General features: G+C 39.2%; 1 protein-coding gene across 3 annotated transcripts in view; it reads right to left on the minus strand.

The window, feature by feature from the left end:
* The window catches only part of CCNT2 (cyclin T2), a 25,994-nt gene extending 3,698 nt beyond the window's left edge, over window positions 1–22,296 (minus strand). The window contains exons 1-9 of one of the 3 annotated variants that reach the window (XM_085320917.1): window positions 21,748–22,296; window positions 20,960–21,041; window positions 13,032–13,160; window positions 11,788–11,848; window positions 10,425–10,487; window positions 4,223–4,268; window positions 2,731–2,894; window positions 693–763; window positions 1–443 (exon numbers count right to left, since the gene is read on the minus strand). The exon at window positions 1–443 is cut by the window's left edge and continues 3,698 nt beyond it. In XM_085320917.1, coding sequence (XP_085177043.1) covers window positions 1–443; window positions 693–763; window positions 2,731–2,894; window positions 4,223–4,268; window positions 10,425–10,487; window positions 11,788–11,848; window positions 13,032–13,160; window positions 20,960–21,041; window positions 21,748–22,028 — 1,340 coding nt within the window. In that variant the 5' untranslated portion in view covers window positions 22,029–22,296. The remainder of the gene's footprint in view (window positions 444–692; window positions 764–2,730; window positions 2,895–4,222; window positions 4,269–10,424; window positions 10,488–11,787; window positions 11,849–13,031; window positions 13,161–20,959; window positions 21,042–21,747) is intronic. The other 2 variants (XM_085320919.1, XM_085320918.1) reach the window with 2 other exon arrangements.
* Window positions 22,297–23,533: the final 1,237 nt, after the last annotated feature.

Raw genomic sequence — 23,533 nt, forward strand, 5'->3', positions numbered from 1 at the left:
TGTTTGACAGTAGAGTGCTCAGCAAGTTTATCAGGTCTGTGATGTACTCCAGAATGCAACTGTACAGATGACCCTGGTTGGAAGTTCATATTATACTGACTAGCAGGTAACGTCTCCTGTTTTTGAGAGTATATTTGTTCTGTCCTTGTCTGTTCTTGATGCTGAGGCCACTCCTGGTGTGATGCCAAACTATATGAGGTACTTGGCATTCCTGTAGTTAGTATTGCCAAATTTTCAGGTGCGTGACTGTCTGGAACAGAAACACTTCCTGAGGTCAGAGGTACTGACGCAGAAAATGATGTTGATGGCTTCTGGAAACTTGTGTTTGTGGCTACACCAGTAACTGTATCCACCAAAATGGAATTCTGGACCAAAGATGAACCAAGAAGTGAGTTCTCAGATACCTGTCCGTCACCTTTAGGTTTCCTGGCAGCCTGATTAGCCTARAGTGAAAAGGAAAGAAGGAAAAACAACAACAACAAAAAAAAAACCCAAAAACATAGCTTAGAATACTTGTAAATTCTAATTTAGCTCAAAGGTGAGAATGAAAGCTGATCTAAGGTTTCAGTTTTTCCCCCCACTCAGCTACAGTAATAAAGAACAACTAAGCAGTAACTTAAACATTCCCCTTGGTTCATAATTCTCCTAGAAATTCATTTATTTTGTTAGACTGTTGTAGGACAAATTCTTACCCGCCAGTTTCTAATTCTCTTCAACCTGCTAGGTGTTTTCTCCAGTATTTGCAGAAATTCATGAGTTAGCTCTGGGTAGAGAAAAAAARGSMWTTTTTTTTTTAACATCTGATTCTGTAATAAGCAGGTTAAACTGTAATCATTTTTTAGATTAACAGAACATAGCTTTTTGCAGTATTTACTAAATGTTGCACATAATCTGAAAATATATTTGATCAGAAACTGTTTGATGAGTGCTCAGTGAAAAAGAGCTATCACTATTTCACTCTGACACACTTCTAACTACTACAGCCATTCTGAAAAGCAGGTTGGAATTTAAGAGTTTCTTCATGCATTTGCAAAGTCTGTATTTGTTATACCAAAGATTTCTAGAGGGATCTGTATAAACAACAGCTCCTAAAATAACACGTGCCCCATTCTGCATGGGTATTTTTTGTATGAAGTCAAGTCTACTTTAAAGTCTAAATCTCTAAGTCACTGTTTCAGTCATTCTGCCTGAGCTTTAGAAGCAACTGAAAACAAAGTTTTCAGGATTCTGAACAAAGTATAAGCCACCACATCTTTTGAGGCACTTAGTTTCAAACAATAAAACTTGTGGTTATTTTGTGCTCACAGCAACATAGTTGGCTGCGTTAGAAACCTGGAAAAGATCCTTGCAATTAGTATGTCCACAAGGCAACCTAAGTCTCTGTGCTCTTGTCAGCTGTAAATAAAAATACTTCCCACCAAAATTTACCTTTCCTTATAACCTACAAGTAATTAGGTATAGTCAGAATTAGAATGCAAGAGGAGACCTACTGCAGAAGGTCTAGAACTAGCTTTCTCCAGAGCTCCCTGAGCAAGCTACAGACTAAGCTATTCCCAAGTGCCTGGGCAATTAGTCTGCCCCTAAACCTTCATTACACACAGCAATTCCATAGGACTAAGCAGTGGGCTCCCAGCACACATCCATGAAGATTAAGTGATGCATACCTTCCAAACACGCACAGCCAATAACCAAATGAAAAGGCACAGTGGTGTATGAATCTACAGCTACAACTTTAAGAATTGCACAGACAGAGGCATTTGATCTTGCAACTTCAAGCTCCCTCTGATTCCGTGCTTCCCAAGTTTTTCACTTCAAAAACAAAAAAAACCAAAAAAAAACACAAACAAAACAAAACAAAACAAACAAAAAAAAAACGAAAAAGAAAACCTGGCCATTAAGAAATAAAAGCTCAGCAGGAGAGAAAAGCAGGCCACAGGGAACTATGCTGGGTCATATCAAGCCTGAAGGCTTTCACTGCTACTATGAAACAATTTTTTTTGTTCYAGAACTACAAGCCAAATCCAGGCTATGGATCTGGAAGGACCAGAAATTACCTCTCTTACAGTTGTGTAGCTAGGCCATAACTGCAGACCCCACTATAATAAGTACAATTTCTGCCTTGTGGACCTTATAGTCCAAATATAGTAGAATAGGCTAGCACGTGAACAGTGAAAGATAACAAGCAAAGCAGTATCAGTAGAGAAGGTAAAGTGTTTTGTTTAAATGATCTTTAAATGCCTTCCTCTGGGGAAAAAAAAAAAAAAACATTTAACAAGAAAAACTTATTCTGCAGGAGTTTGAGGTATCATAARCTATGCCAAATCATTAACATAGAATTAGCTTTACTATTATGGCAATTTTACATTTAATCTTAAAAACAGTGGTCTCAAACAATGACAGTGAAGCTATAAACTGGGAATAATGAAGCATGTAAAACAATCAGGATTGCATGACTTTGCACAGCTGTATCTCTAGCAGCTGCTTCCCCACTCTGGAAAGCACTGGGAAGAGTCTAACGTGTACCTCCAAAAGGTACATGGATGTTGCAGCCCACAAGATGAGATAAAAGGGTCTCCAAACTTGTCTTCCTACATTCTCCTCTCTCCTGTACTTTCCCCTCATCTGCCAATCTGTCAGTGAGACTTATTGTGCATAAAGTTATGCTTGAAAAAAGACAGTTATGGCCGCTTAATAAACACTTGAATTAAGATGTAAAACAGCATAACTTACCATCTAGTAATTCTAGAGTGACTGAAGGATCCACATATTCCCACCAGTGTTTTCCATCAGTTGATACTGGAATCTCCCAGTTGGACCACTTGCAGGCCAAGTGAATGCACACACATGCTATGACTGTAGGCTTGTACTGAAGACAGAATGTAGTAAGGTGAAGACTGATGCACAAATTTCATAACGAGGAACCAAAGGAAATCAAACATGTAAAACAAAAAACCAAACAAATTGACCATTAACTTACTGAAAAAGATCATTTGTCAAGCAACAGCAATTAAACATTAGCTCATGGAACATTTTTCTGATMAAATTCATAAGATAGCTTATTGCCTTCAGCAAACAAGGGGCAGGGCATTTATCTGGTAGAAAGTTTAATTTGCTTTTGCTATGGCAAGTGTGATGAACAGGAGAGATATTTATCAGTTATTCTACTACACTTAAGTACTAAAAAGAAAGAGATAATAATATGGTAAGTAAAAYTCTAGCTACAATAAAAACATACAGCTCATTATGCAGTTTCTGAATTTAACTATTTGATGTAGGTACCCCAAAGTTCCGTAAAGGCCAAGTGAATTAYTCATGCGCTTAGCTTTCACTAGGCCCAAATTTCTAGTATTTGTGAACACAGCTTCAGTTTCCAGCTGGCAGCAGCATAAAGACATTGGTTCATTGCTCTATCACAGCTTTTATTAAGAGCTGTTTCAAGGCTAGAGCCCAATCCAGGGACCACCAAAAATGTTTGGAAGAATTCTAGTCAAACATTAGATAYTGCTTAAAATCTGGTTACACATAATGTAATCCTAACAAATAAAGCTCGAGATTATTTTGCAAGAAACAAATTCAAGTCATCAAGAAATCAAGACTAAAATCTATTCTCAAATTCCATCTTTCCACAAGAGATTATCTGCACACAATTAATAATCCTCATTTGGAATGCTGTAACTTATATAAACTTAAAGTTCTTAAGTTTTAAAGCTGCACATTAAGATTAAGGAGCTGAGTCTGAAGAGAAGAACACAGAACTACTTCTAGTCTATCTGAAAAAAAATATGCTAGTTCAAAAGATCTTAGGCCCACTACAGYTTTATAAATTAAGACTGGATCAATATATTTAAAATTAAGAGAAAACTGCCATTAACTACAAGTGTAAACTAAAAATAGTTTTGTACTTACCAAGATGCTCGAATTTCTAGGTTAAGTTTAGCTCTTTGTAATCTTTAGCTGCTATTCAGGCTACCAATTTTAGACTTATGCACTCACAATCGAGAAAATGTCATCAGAAAGCACCACTACACTTCTCATTGTGCATTTAACCCCTTTGTGCCATAAGGCCCTTGTACAATACACCGCACTGCAAACAGAAAGGTACCACCACTGTAGATGGCCCAGTCTCCTGTTGCAACAAGGGTAAGACACATGTAGGGGGCCCTGCAGTAAAGGAAGCTATAGTGTGCTACAACAGTGCAACAAAGAGGTTCAGGATAACAACCTGTTGGTAGCCATGAAATAGGATGTCTGTGCCAAATCCTTGCTTGCTGTAAGAAAAGAAAAATAGAGAGATTAACTATCCATACTAACTTGTCAGATTCGTTCCAAAATGAAAGCAGTTTTACCTTCCAAAAGCACCATTTGATAGTTCCACAGACCTGATTGTAATTTAACTAACTAGCCTTTAAAATAACCTTTTTGGAGATGCAGAAGAGCCCTCTACCTTCAGTAACCGGAGGTGGGCCAGTCACGCAGTTCCTTGGCCCTCCCCCTGAACAGAGTCTCCCCTTTGTTTATCTGCCCCTCAAAGACCCCTCTCTTTTACAAATACCTGTTTCCTCACCCTCATTTACAGCTCATCCCCTGGCGTAACCCTGCCTGTGGACTTCAGGAAGGCAATCAATAAAACTCAATTTATACTAGCGTGCAAATTCTGTTCTCAGAGAAGAGCGTGACAGGACAGATGGAGGAAAAAAATTAGCCACACATCTCCCCCAAAGCCCCCAAACCAGTGAGATTCCAAGCTAGATGGCCTAAAAATTAGACTAACTTGGTACAAATTTGCTCTCTCTAATCAGAAGTGTAATACTGTAATACTTTGTTCCACATTTTTGCCAAACCTATGTCAAAGCTTCTGATGTCAAGCAATAAACTCAATATTAATTACAGTCAGGAAAACGAAATCAAGACTGCAGCATACCAGAAATGAAAAGCTAATGACTTAGACTGTTACAGTCATCTAGCACTGACCCTTACTATTGAAACCCCCGTGCTCCTCACTCAAATGAAAGAGCTTCCTGTACAATGTATACTATGGAATGGCTGGGCACAATGGATTTAACTGAAGRCTGATGAGCAGAGTTCACCGAGTTCCTACTTTCACACTACATCACCTGAAACCTGCAGAAAGTGTATTGTTGAATTCTATGTCAAAGGGAATATTGTCACAAACCTTTATTTTAAAAATGATCTTTTTGTAACATATGAGAAAGACTGCAATGGCTTTTAAAATTTATTTATTTATTTTTTTTAAAATGGTAAATGTGGTTTAATTCCACTTATGATTGCCAAAGAGTATGAACCAGGCTTGTCTTCCTGCTACACAGCTGAGCAGTGCCATAATCTGAAAAGAATATGGAAGTAGCAAGGTAACAGGATCCATTCTCACACATAAATTCTGCCAGCCCATAATAATTTCAAAGTGAATTGTCAATGTGACAGTGCTAAATTTGGTTTGCAAACCATAATGGTAGCTGTATGCCAGATAARTATGGAGTTTAACTTTTTCTCTCTCTCTTCCATCAAAAAATGTAAGGCAGTATTACTTAAAAAATGAAATTAGATTACAACAAAACAAATGAAAAAACAAAATAGTTGAACAAGACTGAAATTGAGGTCTTGCTCTTCAGTTTTCATCAAAATAATACAATAAAGGATCTTCAGTGGTTTCTATATTCTGTAAAGTTATAAGACATYTGAATTACGGGACCAAGAAATCTCCCTACTCTCATTGAAGCATTACTTTTGAACAGGGAAGAAAAGGAGACACCGAAAAACTTCTAGCTACYGTTAGCTTGAAAGTAAAGTAAATCAAAACACGTACCTGGAAGAAAAGAATCACATCATAGCCTCATCATATTTTAGCATCAGTAAAAAATTATGATAAATACCTTATCTATACTACAAACAGTATCATACTGTTTCAAGGTATTTATAGCTAAACAATCAAAGCTGCCAAAACCAGCAAGAATTTCAGCTCACAACTAACGGTTATGTCAACACAAGGGACAACTTAAAACAACTGTCCCAAACTTCTCTTACATTTAGGACAGCTTTGGTTTAGTAGACTCAACCCACTAAAAGTAATCAATTTTTGTTCTTTCAAGATTTATTTTGTTGTGTTTTTTCCTCTAGAGCAAAGTAGTGGAAAGTTTATCTACAAAATAAAAAAATCCTCAAAGTACAGAGCAGAGCTCAATCATCACAACTCTCAAGTCGTATGGCAGATGACTGCAACTTCAGCCACAAWTAATCAGCTTTGTATTTTATAATTCAGGAGAGATTTAAAAACCCACCCTGACTCACTGTTGCAGAAGCAACCATAAGGCAGGTAGGTGCTGGATTACTAAAGCAGTAATCAAGACTTTGAAACAGGATTTGCTATATCTGTTACACCTTCCAGAACACTTATGTCTCCATKAAATTCCTGCCAAGAAACCAAAATCCTTATACTGGACGTCGCCGCACAGTTCAACTGATGCGATTCCAAGAGATTCCGAGTCTTTTCTTCAACACTAGGTTATCTTAGATCTTGAGATAATCATCAAGATACAACAATAGCCAAGGCATCCTAAGGAGAGTAGTAGCTGGCTATGACTAGTACCTTGAGAACAAAAGTAACCAACCCCTGGAAAGGGCAGAATGCAGGTAAGCCTGTGGACACCAGAAGACAGAAATYCTGCTGAAATGCTTCTGTGCAAAAGGAAAAACGCTGCAGGTTCTGGACCTCTATTGTATCTGGGAAGGACTGAACGGGGTCAGAGTGTGGAAATTCAAATCTGAGTAGTCTTGGCAACTTAATGTTCTTGAAAGCATTTACACTTTGGAAATAGGCCTGTAAAAACCACAGGTGGAACTTCAGAACGCGAAGGCCTCACGTAGCAGTGCTAGAGTACAGCTGGTGTTCAAGATCCCACACTGTTAGTGTCCTAAGATTTAAATTTTCCTGATCAGAATATCCTCTGAAAAAAAAGCAGATTCACTCAGATTCATCTCCTCCTTTGCAGACTTTGTCTTTCTCAGTCTGATTTAACCCATGGTAGCAGTTCACACAGATACTATGGTGTGTTTGTAGAATTTGACAGTGCAATTTCCACAAAAGATTAATAAGGATCATGGACATTCAAGACATCTGATAACCTGCAGAGTAGCCAAAGCAATCCTATAAATCCTTGGAATCCAATGTGCAGTTCCAAAAGGAGGCTGTGTACCACCACAGAAAAAAGAACGACTGAAGACTTCCCAAGATGACGATAAGGATACATAGTCCTCTTGCTTCAAGTTTCACCAGAAGCAGGCTGAGAACAGACTGATTTTGCACCAGAACTTAGGAGGACTTTGTGACGGTCTCAGCACCAGGGCATGCTCACTGCTGAACATTCAAGCCAATGAAATAGTCTGATACCAGGAACAGCTTTTTTTCCCTTCAGCACTGGAGTATCCTTGGAATGGGCACTGAAGTTTGGTGACAGGCTTTTACAGATCCACTGCCTCCAGATTCCTTAGAGGACCTGTGGGATCCTAAGCAATGGTGGTCCTGTCTCCTCTTCTCAGTCTCTGGACACTGAGGAAGAATGGTGCAGAAAAAAGACTCAGCCCACACCATTCTCCTTGTCTGCTAAACTGACCAAACTGTAAAGATGGAACAATTTCATGAACCTGTGAATCTCTGAAAACCAGAAGGAATAGTTAGATACCTTATGCCTGAATTTCACAAGTCATTATATATCTACCCAGTCACCCTTTATCTGAAATAATCTGCATTGTCTAATACTTCTTTCAAAGGCTTTTGATCTTAGTTGGCACAGAGATGAAGAATTCAACTTTTCCTTCCTGAAGAAGATTATGCTTATTTGCACCAGTTCCCACTTATTAATTCATCTTCAGTTTCCAGYAATCAATTCTGGTATGCCTCTACTAGGTTAGAGGATCTTCTGAAAGAAAGGACTTTGCTGAAACTTTGAACCTCATCAACATAGTCCGATTAAAAAAAAAAAATAGTATTTTTTTTTTTGAGGAGCAGCTTCAGGTTTAATACAGGTAACAGTGAGAGCATAAAGTKCACCACCCTGGATGCAAGACAACAAAAAGCGATACAGGGAATCAGCCATCCTCTTTGTCACTTAATGAAGTTCAGCCAGCACAAGTTTGAGGAACCAGGGCTTATTCTCACCACATGGCAATTCCCAGTGCTCACATGCCAAGCCAAAAGCTCCCTTAAGTACAGTTGCATACCTCAGCTAACTTTGTAGCCTCTTTTTTGATACTTAAACACTCAGCCACATCATCTCCCTCCCTTCCCCCACCAAACATACAGGTTTTAATCACAGTAGTTTTAGATGTTAGTCACCCTTTATAAAAGGGAGATCTCATTGCCTTCTGAAATGTTTCTTTGTGTCCAAGAAGACATTTTATCCAAATAAAGTAACCTTGCGTTTCTTCAACTGCAGTCACCCAGCCTCTTTAGCTCTAAACACTTAACAGTGACAACAGTTTCAGATTTATGTTAAAAGCTTTGAAACCGGTATCTAAATGTAGTACTTATTCACATTAAAACAACACTATCCAAGACGTAAACATAAGGAGATAGAGAATTAAAAAAAAAAAAATTTACATCGTAGTATCTTTGAAGATACATCACTATGCTCAACTCCATCTCTTTATTTACTCAATACAGACTACTTTAACTCCATGGCAGTTATGTCCCAGTTACTCCAGTGCATGCATGACTACATGCCCAATGTATTTAAAAATAAAATCAATAAATTATTGTGTTTTCAAGTCCTGTGCAGCCTTAAGAGAGGGATATGCTGACAAGAAGTGCATTTTCTCTACACATTACAATGCTTGTAAACCTACTGATAGAGCAGGCAAGCTCCAGCTGCATTAAATTCACTTTACACCTGTTCTTGACATATATGGATTTTCAGCCCTCACTGGAATCTTYGTACTTCAGACTTGGTATAATTTCGGATTTTAAGTATTTGTTATACTGCACTGATGTTAAACACTAGCTTTAAAATGTTGAATTAAAAAAAAGGTAYCATGCACCTTCAATATATGAACTTTGTTACTACACAAAAATAACAAGAAAAAACACAGGAAAAAGCTGAACTATTAGAGCAGTACCTACTCCTGACTAAAGAGAATAAAGTTAATGTAGCCATAGAGCTACTTTTTATGTAAATAAGCTACATATGTACCAGTTTTACTTTGCATTAAATTCCAAGGGTACAAATTTACATTATAATCAGAATGCAGGCTGAACTGGCAGCCCTGTTTTTCCCGGAAAACTGCAATCCATTTTCAAATTTYCTATTATATTAAGAGAGATGAAACACAGACGAACACATGACATTTTACATCAGTATGCTACATTAAAGTGAGAAAGGAGAGATGCTCTTCTTTCAGAGAACAGCTTTAATAGTATAGTTAGTATGAAGCAGATATAATTAGCATGATTAGGTACACCTAACTTTCCTATATTTTATATAGGAAAAAAATCTCTTATGAAGTACTTTATTTTGCTTATTTAGCTCCAACAATAACTAATGACTAACAAATACTGACTAATCATTTCCAAAAACTTTTTAGTTATGGAATGTTATTAAAGTGAAAAACTTATTTTAGGTGCTTTTACAACCAATTCCTAGTTTTTCCATCCCCATCTTACAAAAGTAAGAGGATTTTTCTTAAAGCTTCAGAAGGAAACTGACTTAAGAATTAAAAAGGGTGGACCAAAATCCAAAAAATAGAAAAAAAAWCAAAATAGATTTCCAGCCAGAGTCATACTAATGAACTGCATATTGGTTAGAGGATATGAGTATTCAACAAAACATCTGGGGTTTTTTGCTATCATCCAATCAAAATAAGAGCTCCCAGGTCCAGACAAAGTATTACACATCTTGAAGTATTTGCATATGATAGCAGACCTGCTGTGTGCTCTCTATATCCTGCATTTCACTACCTAAAAAGATTTACTAAGGTGGCAAGCTAGTATAAGCCACCAATCAACCTGCAGACTAAACTTCCTTACTCAGTGGTACCTCTTCAGAATGAAAATAATCAACCTTGAATGGTATGGAGAAGCTGGCTGTTTAGTTTTCAACCACTAACTGCTGCTGTGATTTTGGAGAAAACATGGAACAGATATTAGTCAAGCAAAGCTAATAAGCAAGCAAAAAAATCCCCAAAACAAAAAAGCTTGCAAAGGACAAAGAACTGGACTCTTCAGACTAAAGTTTAAGATCAAGTTTTCAGCAATTAGACAGATTTAACACACTCTTTGGATAYATATAGTTAGGGAAGAAAGTGCATCTGTGCTGTTTACTCATGGAAGAAAATCATATTAGCCAAATAACATCACCATTAAATTTTTCTGGAAGAGAAAAAAGGGCTTAAAGAAGGGCTTAAAAGTCACTGACCTCTCACTAATTGCGTACATTTCACAACATCTGTGTGCGGATGTTCAATGGTAATCTCAAAACCTGAAGAGTTAAGAATATGTTTTAGAACTCTAATAAAACTAAAACTTTAAAAAAAAAAAAAAAACTTTCCTTCCTACAGACCTAACACTTGCAAAATCTTTGTACTGTGGATTAAGTAATAGTACTTAACTGCCTTTTATTCACCACTTTTTCATTTTTTTGGACAATAAAAGATATTGAACAATAAAAGCCACTTCAAGACCCACTTAGTAAAACGCCCTGGCGTATTCTGAAGTTCAATGCATCTATGAAGAAAAATTATTGTATTTTTAAAAATGGAACAAATCTGAATAGTTTCTGATACTTTAAGAAGTCAATACAAGATACATTATATATGCACTGAAATGGGTGCATGTTTGTTTTCTCCAATCATTTCCGGGACTCAAAGACACTGCATCTATGTAACTGCAAATTAAGTCAATTTGTAGGTCAGTCGCTTCAGATCCTTTCCTTTGTTTACACAGCTATTAAAAATTAGGCCACCACTGTTCTCTTTTTCTCAAATACTATTTGGAATAAATTGCTTAAGAATATCTGAGTAAGTCAGTGTTCTCAGGCCTGCTAGCTAAAATTGTCTTTCTTCATGTTACTTTGAAGCCAGAATAGTTTGTTATCAGAACATTGTATTTCAAATTTTGGAATCAACTGAACAAATTAAATGGTTATGCTAAAATCTGTGATATTTAGAGGCAGTAATCCTCATTAGTTACATACTATTCTTACATTGAAAGGCAGAGCAGATGAGCATTTTGTGTAAGACTTTTCACAAAATGCTTCAGAATATAGAGCTCTGCTACTATAACACGCTGCCTTATGTAAAGAAATATTAGTGTTGCTACAGGCCTGTAGCAATTACCCAGATTAGAATAGAGTATGAAAGCAACGGAACCCAAAGATTTAAAAATAACTGAACAACAAAAAGGGGAAACATATGAACTAGGCTTAAAAAAGTTTCACATAACATTGGCATTTTCTCTTCCTTAAGTGAAGCCCACAGCAACTCTATATAAACAAAGATACTTATCCAAAYGTCTTTGGTATTTTGAAGTAAAGCCTATTTGGAAGGGCACATATTTCTACTTCAAACTGTCAGAAACCTGTTTCATAAATATTTTTTCCCCATTTCTCCAARGTGAACACAACAGCAACTGTCAATGTGAAACTAAACTCACAGGTCAGAAGTTGTACACAAAGAACAGTAAAATTTGAGCATACAGTGTATCAGAATACCCAGGTGCTGGACTCCCARTACTGATCTATGGGAAGCTGACTGCACAGAAGACATTTAGAAAAAACATACCTAAAGTTTGAAGCATTATTGTTTCAAGTATAACCAGCTCTTGGGCTTGCTGAAGGTACGCCTGAAACAAATTAACAAGCAAGTCAAGACTTCAGTATCTATTGTCTCAAAATRTCAATCATGCAATTTCTATCTGAGTATTGGTAACATCAGCACAAATTACAACCACACTCCATGCCAATTTGTACTGACAATTCAAGAATGCTTCACTGTACTTAYATATTTTATATATACACACACATATATATAATTTTGAATAAGTGTTRCTGCGAATTCAGTTATACCAGCCCAACCATCTTTGAAAATCAGATTTATTTAATCTGGATCTGATATAAYCTAGTCCAGCAAAGCACTTCTGTGAGAAGCTGGGGGATGCTATAAGCATTAGGAAGCTTTGCCTGTGCAAATCAAGTCATTTATCTCTGTGAGATTGTATGTTCTACAAATCATTTRGAACACAGCCACAGACACCCAGTTTGCTTTTGTAAAACTGGCTTATGCCTGTGGGCTCAAACTCCTATATATACACAAATGTATGCTGGTGGTAATATATGCTGGATATCTGTACGCAGCATTCCTTTAACTGGAAGCCTAGCAGAGGCGCTCAAATAGTTCTACATGTCAGTCCAGGTCCAGCAGGGTATAACCCGCTCAGCCTGACCTTCAAGCAGAACAACGCTGGTACATCTCCACCACACTTTCTAACACGTTTGGCTTCAGGTCATCTTGGGAAGGGAAATAGGAAAAGGTAACGGAGAACCATAAAGCAAGTGGAAACAGTACAAACTTTGCCAAACAAAAGCATGAAAACGTAYAGCAGAGACACAGAGCAGCTCACAACTGTATGGCATCCCTGAAAACAGSATGCATACATGGCACACAGCAAGCTTCTGGTTGAGAAATATGAAGTATTCCGAATTCTTCTGTACACTGAACCTGGCACTTATAGAACCATGCATGAGACTTCTCCTTATTTACCATCTAGTCTTTAAACTATACATGTGGAAGTCTTAAAAATAACGCAAGTTTAAGATGTAGCAATTTCCCTTCAAGTGCCGTTAACACAAATATTTAAGTCCTTTATTAGCTATATTAAGTACTACAAAGGATTTGAATGGTTTAAGAACAAAATCTTTTTCTAGTTTGCAGACAGGAAGAGCACAAGACAGTATAACTGCTCATTAGATGAAATGTCATCTTTAGCTTCAATTCCAACTATCTTTAAAAACATGACTTTCACCTACATCACACTTTGTATCCAGTTGTGGCTCTTGAGGATGAAGACAGGCATGTGCTACTTTAATAACGTGTTCGAGTTTCCGCGGCTGTTCTTCCACTTTTGCAGCTAAGAACAATGCCGTAGGAGATATTATCTGAAGAAGAGAAACATGTATACATATATATATACATACACACAAAATCTTACAAGTAGGAATTTCTATGGAGAATGTGAATTGGTAATTAGAAAAGAATTAAGCAGTTGAGCTTTTTTTTTTAAAAAAAAAAACAGTTCTGAAATCATGCAAGACAATGTAAAAATGGCTATACAAGTTTTACTTTAAAATTCATGTGCTCTACTCAGCAGCATGGGGAAGAAGAAGCATAAATGCTGAACTACACTCATGAGCAAAATGTCTGAGGTAAAACCARTTTTATTGCAATATAAAAAGAACAGACTTGGTCCAGGTGTTTCAGTCACACCAGAACAGGATTTTTCCTGTTTACATATACTTCATGTGAAAGTTCATCCAAGTTCTAGCACAGCAGTGAGCCGTTACTCCACCTTTTCAAAGTCAAAACACCTGACGCCAACAAGTTCTGCTGGTGCTTGATTCTCCTAAGAATAAGCAACACTTGCAGAGAACTTGAAGAAAAGCAGCTCGTTGTTAGAAAGTATAAGCACAGCAGTATAACACCACAGCAGAGCCACTGATTTAACAGAGAAACCTACTCCTAGAAACTTTACTACACACCCAGAAGTATCTGGGGAACAAAGCACAAAGATTCTCAAAACACTAGCTCCAATGTTAGTAAAGACTACAAATTAAGTTGAAAGAAAGAAAAAAAATTATAGCACTGTAGGTGCCAAAAGCTGGCAGCAAAGCACAAATAGTTCAACAGAACCTAAGAGTTAACTATGAAGTAAAGTTTTGATGCTTAGTTGTCAGCTAGAAAACAACCATGTCTATAAATGCAGCACRGTAAACCGTAACTGACTTACACGGGTAAGAGCCCTCCTCTTACRCAAAAGCTGCCCATGTCAAACTAATGTCTAMWTRAARWKWYMKWMKRWMWYTTYAWKTAAACAGATTAAATTGGTTAAAAGTAAGCCAGCAGAAAAAGCTTTTTCAGYGACAGGAATGGCAGCTTGCTGAGTGTTTAATTAAAGCATGTCACAAACAGTGCGGATATCAGGTTTCTCATCAATGCCCAGGCAGAACTACTCTGAGTGAACTGAAGCAGCCATGCTTCCCCAAAAAGGCTTTTTTTCTTTCTCTCAGTAAATAATACCACCTTTGTTATGCCAAAGCAAAGCCTTTCCTATAAAAATTCCCAATATATGGAAAACTGCAATGGACTAACTAGTAAGACACACTTAAATGAYTACCCATCACATTTCAGAATGCAAAAAGCACTCCCTCAATACTTTCGAGAGCTCCTTAAATCACCTCGAAATGTGCACTTAGATCTTGAGTAAAACTTAAGTTGGCAGACTTGCAAGGAAAACTGACACCCCGGAAAGGTGGTAACCTTTGATGCCTGGAATGTGCCACTAAGCAGCCTAGCATTCTCAGTAAAATCGAATCACAGGGAACAAATTCTTCCGCAGCTGAGACAAAAGAATTACTTTCCTTTTAAATGTTTAACAAAACCATGTAACTTAAGACTTCCAAGTAAATGAAATAAAACAATAATAAAAGAAATAGAGGTCAGACGTTGTGAACWAGGCCATATTGACGCTGTCATTTAAGATTCTATCGATTTTCAAGAAGTTCCTAGCCATATTGTTTCAATTAAAGATTTGATATTAAAGAGTGAAATTCACTCTGCAAGGGACATACTACTGCTGTTCTTAAAAAAAAAAAAAAAAAAATCTGCCTCACTTAAGCCAGGAGACAAGCACTCAATGTGATGGAAAGACTTTCTGGAGTTCAGAAAGCTACATCAACAGCTATGAGGTGCTGAAAGAGGTACAGACCTGTATTAGCCAACAAATACTCACCATATAAAGATACCTTATAAAGCAAACAAGCTGTGCTCCAGCCCAATAATGCAAAAAGCAATGCAAACTTCTCCCTGCTACAGTTGTTTTACCCCGCTGAGCCCTACAGAAATCTCTCTCCACTGTGCTTCAGTAATTTAGGGCAGGCAGAACCGAGGAAGATACCTGAGGCCAGCACCTTCTACACCTGAACCAGCTTAAGAGAAAACAAATTACATTCTCAAACATTATTCTGAGCTTCTGGGAAAGCCTGGATTAGCACAAGACCAAGAAACCAGAGAAACATGAACTATTTAGAGAAGAAAGGAAATTGGGAACAGTTAAGAACCAGAGTTGGTGAGAACAGAGTTTGATGAGCAACAACTGAAATTATGAGAAATGAGGATACCAGAGACCTGGAACTAGCCCCATTTTTGACTCAGTAGAAGGGATACAAAGAGCAGGTAGAGTGAAAACAGACTAGCACAGTAAGAGCTCCACATGGTGGAGTCGCTGAAGGAAAGCTAACAATGAACAATATGGAATCAGAAATGGACCGGATGAAGGGAAAGAACTTCAAAAGAAAATAAGTAAAAGATTCTTTTCCACCTCCCCCCAAATCACACAATTTCTTCTGTTTTTTAAGAGGCAATCACAGCAGTGGCTTAGTACTGGGCTGAAGAAAAACCTATCACAGTCATCCTCTACTCAGCTAGCAAAAGTGACTGCAGTGACTGTACTGTGGGCAATGAATGCTTGCTCCCTGCTGCTCCCCTCCTCTCCCACCAGCCCAAATTTACCACCCCTACCAAGTCTCTCACACCTACCCTGAAGTGCCTGCCTTTGGGCCTTTTGATTTTTCTGGCTTTGTGTATGAATTTAGTTCACACATATCCTAACTCAAGTTCTGTTTTCACACAGTCTGTAACTATAGTTACATGCACATGGAATTTTTGCAGCGCATCTTTGTGAAAAAGCCACTTCCAACAATTACCATTATTGAAAATATTTACATTTCACAGAGACCTGCTTCTTCAACCAAATCACTGATAACTGTGCAATTAACCCATGAGCAGATTCTCACTATTATTCTATGTCTGACTGAAGTTTTAATTCATCCCAGAAAAGCACCTACTTCACCAGGCAGACTTCAAGATCTTTTCAAATCTACTGAAGGGATCAGTTGTGGCCAAGCAGTCTCTATGCCATTCTTGATCTCCAAATCCTTACATAGACCAGTTTTGRAGGCTGATAAAAGTCAAGCTGATTAACTGGTAGATTTCTTATGAATCAGTTAAATACACAAATCACAATTACCTATTATCYTCAGAAACAACTGCTGGCTTCTACTCACAATTTCAGGTCCTTGTCTTGTCTAGAACTAGAATTCCTTTATCCAGTTTGAAGTAGGTTAGTATTTTGGCCTCCCTTGATGTTTATTTAGGAAAAGAGATATACTAGTAAAATTTCAGACTTTGCATGCATATAGTTGTCAGTGAAAAACACATACTTTAAGCGTACAACTTGAAAGTTACTCATTAAAGCTTTCATTCATTTCTACTTCTCAAAAATAGCATCAACACGATTCTGGCAAAAAACAAAGCAAAGTAGAACGAAAAAGCAAAATTAAAGACACAGACTAGACAAAGTTGTAAGCTTCTTTTATATTAACATCTTCATTTGACATAAAACAAACGAAACAATTTAAAGTAGTTATCTACAGAGCACCCAAAATATTCTTCAAGAAAACTGAGAAATATCTTCAGAAGAACACACGTGATTTATGAACTTAAATCCCATTTTCCTATTAGCTGAGAATCTCAGAAAACAAGTCCCACTGAAATAAAGAAAAAAAAATCAAAACATATGAGTATTATTATGACAGTCCAAGGACATCATACAGCAAGTTTTATAGATAGAAACAGCACAASTCCTATTTTTCATGAAAAACACAAAACATCCTGTAAAAAGTTTTGATACATGGAAGACATTTGGAATTATCTTAGAATCCATCTGCAGTATACATCATCTTTTTCTAAGAATAGCCTTCTCCCTCTTAATGCTAATATTAGTTTGTTATTACACTCGATATAAGGTAACTTACTAATGTAAAGTAAGGAAAATCTATGATAGTTTTTTTCCTTTTTTTCTTTTTCTTTCTTTCTTTCAAGTTTTAACACTAATAGTTATATGTAGTTTTTTTTTTTTAAACAGCAGTTTACTCTGCAAATAAAGTAAATATGTTGAATTGTAAGATTAACAACAGAACTCAAATGGCCAAAATAGCAGCTCTGAAGTCTGATGCATATTACAACAGCTTTGAGAACTTGAACAACAAGAAAGCTCAACTCTTTAAAGTGTAATTTGGATGGGGTGCAAGGGACAGGAAGGTAATGCAGATGAAGAGGGAAACAAGCACCCCCCCAGCCACACCCACCCACCCACCTCACTCACCTACCTTGCACTTCAGGAAAAAATTCCTCCTGCAGCCTCTCTTTAGGCATTTTACTAAGTTCCACTGCATGTCACACAAATAATACTTAACATCATCAAGTATATTTTCAACTGGTTGTTTGGTATTCCACACAGCAACTCTAAGGATTAAATTTAAAAGTACCATTTGGACGCCTTTCCTCTCATTTTCAATGTATCAAGGACTTTCCCCCCGCTCTACTTCTTCAAATCACATTTTATTGATGAACAAGCTTCTAAAGGAATTGTATTTTCTTTTTTTACATAATAATACCAGACCACTAAATGCTATGGAAGCATTATCTCCAGAAAAATTTTAAGTTTTTGAGATATTTCAAAGTATCRCTGTGACATTCAGGCTAGTACTTCTATAAAAAGCCCACAGTTCTCATCCCTGTCAAATATTAGCACTGATTAACGTTAYAGTTGGCAAACCAAAGTTACTATGTCCTGGTAAACAATAATATAGAAAAAAAATGTGTACTACTACTGAGGAGATTCATACTAGTCACTAACATACAATTTACAYGGCTAGAGAAGATCAGTAGATTGGGCATCAATTATGTTACCTGGTTTAAGCAAGCTGACATCGTTTTACTGAAGAAAAGCAACTGTGCAAGGTCTTAATCTGTTCCAATTGCAAAAATAGAATAGCTAACACGTTCTTCTTTGCAACAAGTAGTATCTTGTGGCTAATCTACAGTAATTCAAAAGTGACTTGCTAGCCTACAGTAACATAGTAAGCATGTGGATATTTGGTCATCAGAATCATAAATTAATACATTCAAAATGCAACCCATTGCCACCCATGTAGCCCAACAGCTTGGAAGTATTGTTGTAAATTCCATTCCGTATTCACAGTTTATTTGTCTTGAAAGCCTATAAAATTGTTTACCAGTAGCTTATCATATGGAGGGGAAAAAAAACCCCCACAGAATTAAGACAACAGCTACTCACTGAATCAGCTTCCACTAGAAGACCTGTTTATTAATAACAACAACAAAGTGGATGTGACTTATATGATGACCTACAGGCATATTTGCATGTTTGCAAATATTGGCACCCAACAATTATACATGAAGATAAATATGTGTTTATTAGTTCACTAAAAATATTAACCTACCCATAAAAAGCAGGAAAATGGAGGCCAGATTTTTTCAGCTGGAGATCATAACTCCAGGTATTCTGACTAACAGCCAGGCAATTTTCTATCCCAAGTCTTCAGATTCCTTCTTTTCATAGATAAACATCAATATACACACAGAGAAATGTTAGAAACATACCCCATGTACTGTAGAAACTTTTAGCTACGTCTGTTTCAGAACTGCCAATACCTTATTATTTAACTTCTAAGGATTCATTTCTTCTTGTAACAGATGAATATTATTACATTTTTCCACTTCCAACTATCTGGAGACTTGATATTAAGTGTTTATTACAGCCCTTGGCTTTGCTTTCTCTACAGAAAACCTGCCAGATGGTTTGGGAATAAGAATTTAAGTGACTCACATTCACTTGGAGACCACCCCTTTCACTCTAAAAGAATAGGAAAAAAAGCAAGGCAATGCCTTTGCCCATTCATCAGAGCACACATAAATCTACTGCTCAGCCTTATAGTCATTAAGAACTACAGCAAGTTATTCAGCAGGAATCAATTTTACTGAGCACTACCTTTCACTGTACTTGTTTTTGTCCCTTATTTGAATAACATAAATTTGAAAATTTATCTAACAACACATTTTTTCCTGTAGTAGCTGCAGTCTTCATGGCATTCAGCCACTGAATAACTTGTGAAATTCAAGATTCACAGACATAACTTAAGGCTTAGTCTTCATAGCAAGGGTACTAGATAACTAAATACCACTGCATTACCAGTTCCAAGTGAGCTGCACTTTCTAGCATTCAGTGAAAACCAGAACACAGCAGCTAAAGCTTCCTGCAACCAACCTAAATCTATCCTTGATAGCAGGTAGAATATGAGCACTAATCTAGTGGATGATGTATCACAAACAAGTCTGGGATATGGTAGCACTCCATTCCAGACAACTCTGACCACTATACAAATTCCATAAACCATCCATAAAGAGCCACAGAAAACTTTGGATGTCTCACCAGCTTCTCTTCCACTGGCCACAGGTTACTGCTAGACTGGCAGAACTACAAAATTGTTTTAGGAAAGCAGATCTTGATTTAGGTGTATTTCAGGTCAATACATAACCCTATGTCACTGGATAAACAAAACCTGTGTTACGCACTTCTTCCATTCCAAGCGTTTCATGCTGATGTATGCTCACCTCATTTGTACTTAGCTTTTAATATACAGTGAACTGTAACACTGAAGTTTTGGTAACAAGTTCACTGCAACTTTGAATTTGTTTTGCACAAAAATAATTAAGTACAGTTCTGAAGCGTGTCTGCAAACTAAGGCTTATTTGGTGTTTATCACACAAGAAATAAAATGCCTATTTGCTCAGCCAACAACGATGAAAAACTCGTCACCAGAGAAGAGCTGGTTAACACGTAACTCACTGCAATCACTACATACCTAGATTTCAGACAGTACAAGGCTCTGCCCTTTGACAGACCAGTACCTATCTCCAGTCTAGATCATAATCATCTTTCACAGTAGTCTTAATTTGTTTCTTGTATCATAAGAAGTCACCATGTGAGAATATTCATCCTCAGCAATATACCACCACTACCATTAACTATTCTTTGCAAAGGTAATAATAAAAAAGTATGTATTTTTACACAAGAATACCTAAAATATTACACTAGTGTTCTTCTGACCATTGCATCCAATACCCTGAAAGTAAAAAAAAGATTTAAAGTTTTCAAGCTGGTACTCCAATTCTACACTTGTTACAAAGTCATCCAATTACAAATAGTACTTTTACTAGAAAATTCAGTTCTTCATAAAGCMCTCAGTATTCAGATTCAGCACATTCATTAGTTGAAACAGGAGAGCCAGCATTTTCTCATCAGATCAAATTTAAAGTCTTTTTGTCTAACTCAACTTACCTTCAAGTTGGCTAAGACAAGAGTAGTTAAATTAATTTATAGACTTTTAAGAGCAAATACATATGTGTACGCACATATAATCACGTAATAATTATGTGAGACATGCCATGCTAGCACAACCACTGATTTCATTAACAGTATTTGATCCTTTGTGCTAAACTTCCAAACTATAGCATGTAAACGCTAGCCAGCTGCTAAGAAGCTAAATGCACTCTCCATGCATCTAAAACATGCTTACTGAGGGGTGCTTATGATTTTATTTCTATGGCAGAAGATAAAATCTGATTACTATGAGTTAAAATAATTCCAAGTTGAATTGAAAATAYCACTATTGCTTCTGAGTGGCTGAAAAGAAGCTAAAATTCACATAAACACACTAAACTTTACAATCTAGCAACAGGATATAACACTTGTCACTTACACTATGGCACTATGGCAGTGTAAGTGTATTATTACTGCATATCAAATGATACTTACATTTCGATTGAATTTTGTGAAGGAATGATGCATATAAAACCTGTGCATGTAAACAATTGCAGTATTTATCGTAAGCTGAGATCTGAAAGATTAAATTAAGGAAACACTACATATTAAGAAAATAGTTTATAAGAACTGAAAGCAATGTACTTCCCATGTCAATCATTACTTTCAATATACTGCTGTCTTCAGCTGAAAAAGAATCAATGGTGTGACCCTTTAAGAGAACTTGACTGGTATCAACAGACTTTTTCACTTCCTTCATATGGAGAGTCTCACACCAGACTAACCGCATCTCATTCATTAGGTAAAAACCTCTCCATTGACGGCACAGACTCGAGTACTGTCTAAAATATTTTTGTTTTGCTCTAGTTTTAGTATTTCCTAAGTAGTTTTGAGGCTTCAGTTTTACTTACTCTGGCTTGTGGCTTTATAATTTAGCGAGTGGCGAAGGTGCCCACTGCAGGGAAAACGAGGGTCCGCGAACAGCTACGAGCGACTCCACACGCGTCTGAAAACGCGCATCGCCAAAAAGCCGGGGCAGGGCCCCGGGCGCCCCTCGGGCTCAGGCCGAGCCGCGCAGCCCCGCGCCGCCGGGCGCGCTGACAAAGGACGCGGGCAGCGGGCTCCCCGCCCCTCCGCGCCCCCGCTCGCGGGCCGCGGCCCCTTCCCCGGGGGCGGGAAAGCGCCCGGGGGGACGGGAAGGGGCCCCGGCGCCCCGCGGGTGACGCCGCCGCCGCCCGGCCCGGCCCGGCCCTTCCCGCCCGGCCCAGGCCCCGCTCGGATACACGTTGAGGCGCTGGCCCATGTCTTGGATGAGGTTGGCCGCCTGCTGCCGGTACGAGAGCTCCTTGTCGGCCTCCACGCCGCAGCGGCGGGACGGCGTGTTCTCCAGCTGCTCGCGGCTGAAGAACCAGCGCGACGCCGTCGAGGAGCCGCCGCCGCCGCCCCGCGCCGAGGAGCCCGCGCCGCAGCCCGCCGCCGCCGCCATGACACTTCCTCCCCCTCCTCCTTCGGCCCCGCCCGCCGCCGCCGCCGCCGCGCCCGGCCCCTCCCCGCCGCGCTCCATCGCCGCTCTCGCGAGAGGAGGCGGCGGAGCGCCACGGCGGGCCCCCCGCCTATCCGCCTGAAACCATAGAGTCTCCCGGCAGCAAAACAAGAGCGCCGCATGGGCAGGTGGGTCACGTGGCCTACAAGGCCGCCGCGGGCGGCCATCACTCTCTAGGCWCCGCGCAGAGGCACGTGACGCGGGGAGGAGGGGGAGGAGGCCGCCACGGAAATAGCGGCGGCCATAACAACTACGCAACGCACGTCCGGCGGCGCTGCCAGCTGCGCTAGAAGGGCCCTTCTCCAGAATACGGAAATGACGCATCGCGGCCGCTCTTCATTGGCTGGCCGCCGGCGCTGATTGGCTGCGGCGCGGCGGGCCGGTGGCGCGGCGGGGATAAGCGGTGGCCTCGCGGGCGCTGCCMGCCGTTGCGCGAGGCGGTTGGCGTTAGCCGTTGGGCGGCTGCGCGCGCCCCGCGGGGCGGCGTCGCGGGCGCGCCCGGTTCGGAACGGGGCGAGCGGCCCGAATGCCGTACTGCGAAAAGCGATGAGGGAGCCGGGCGGGGCGGGGCGGTTCTGCCGGCAGGGGCGGCTCCTCCGCTGCGAGTCCGGCCCGGCGGGCGCTAACGGGGCGGTTACGGCCGCAGACCTGTACCAGCGCGCGGCTGGGAAACACRTCACTGACCTGCACCCAAATTCGCTCTTTCTAGAAACTTTAAATTCCACAGTCTTTCCGAGGGGCTGCCGCTGRCTGTTCCACTCCTCTTGCAATCAGCCTGAAAATTCAGTAGCTGTAGCAACGAGTAATTTGGCTCTGAGCAGTTGAATGCGCGTTTATTCGGAAGGTCAAAGAACAGCATCTCGGCCGCGGCTGGCGCGTCCAGGGTTCGTCGTTATCCCAGGTTTCCGTAGCCGTTTCCCTCAAATCTGGAGGAGTGTGGGAGGAGCAGCTCTCCTCTCTTGGCCTCGTGCTTGCTCCTGAGCTGGCACTTAGGAAGCTCTACGCAGAGAACAGATCCGGAAGCAGCTATCAAATGCTAAAGCTGAGACCGGGAGAAGAGCTTGGTGCATTTCTCGGGCTCTTGGCGCGGGCGTATGAGTGGGAGAAGAAACATGGTTAAGCTACTCCAGGGTATTGTTTCAGGTTGTAGCCACAGCTTTGCGGGTTGTTGATATTCAGCTGAGAACATCAGCAGGTTGAAATAGTTAGCTTATTACTCAAAACTTATTTGTTTAAAAACTATTTTTTAACCTTAATGAATATGATTTAAGCGTATTTATTAATTACCATGCAGAGCTGCAGCCATCCATTCAGCCACAGGTTAAGGTAATCAAATACTAGTCTTGCTGTTGAAGAAGCTCCAGAACTTGGTCCCCAAAGATGCAAACACTGGGTTCTCACTAACTTAACAGGTTTTATTTGAGGGGGAGGGGAGAGGAAAAAAAGAATGATTTAATTTGATTAAAATGTATTGGAGAAGTCATAATGTATTTATCTCTTAAATATAATTAAACATCTGTGAAAAA

The sequence above is a fragment of the Rhea americana genome, unplaced genomic scaffold (genome assembly GCF_003343005.1).
Source record: "Rhea americana isolate MKP2758 unplaced genomic scaffold, rheAme1 scaffold_67, whole genome shotgun sequence".
Classification (NCBI taxonomy): Eukaryota; Metazoa; Chordata; class Aves; order Rheiformes; family Rheidae; genus Rhea; species Rhea americana.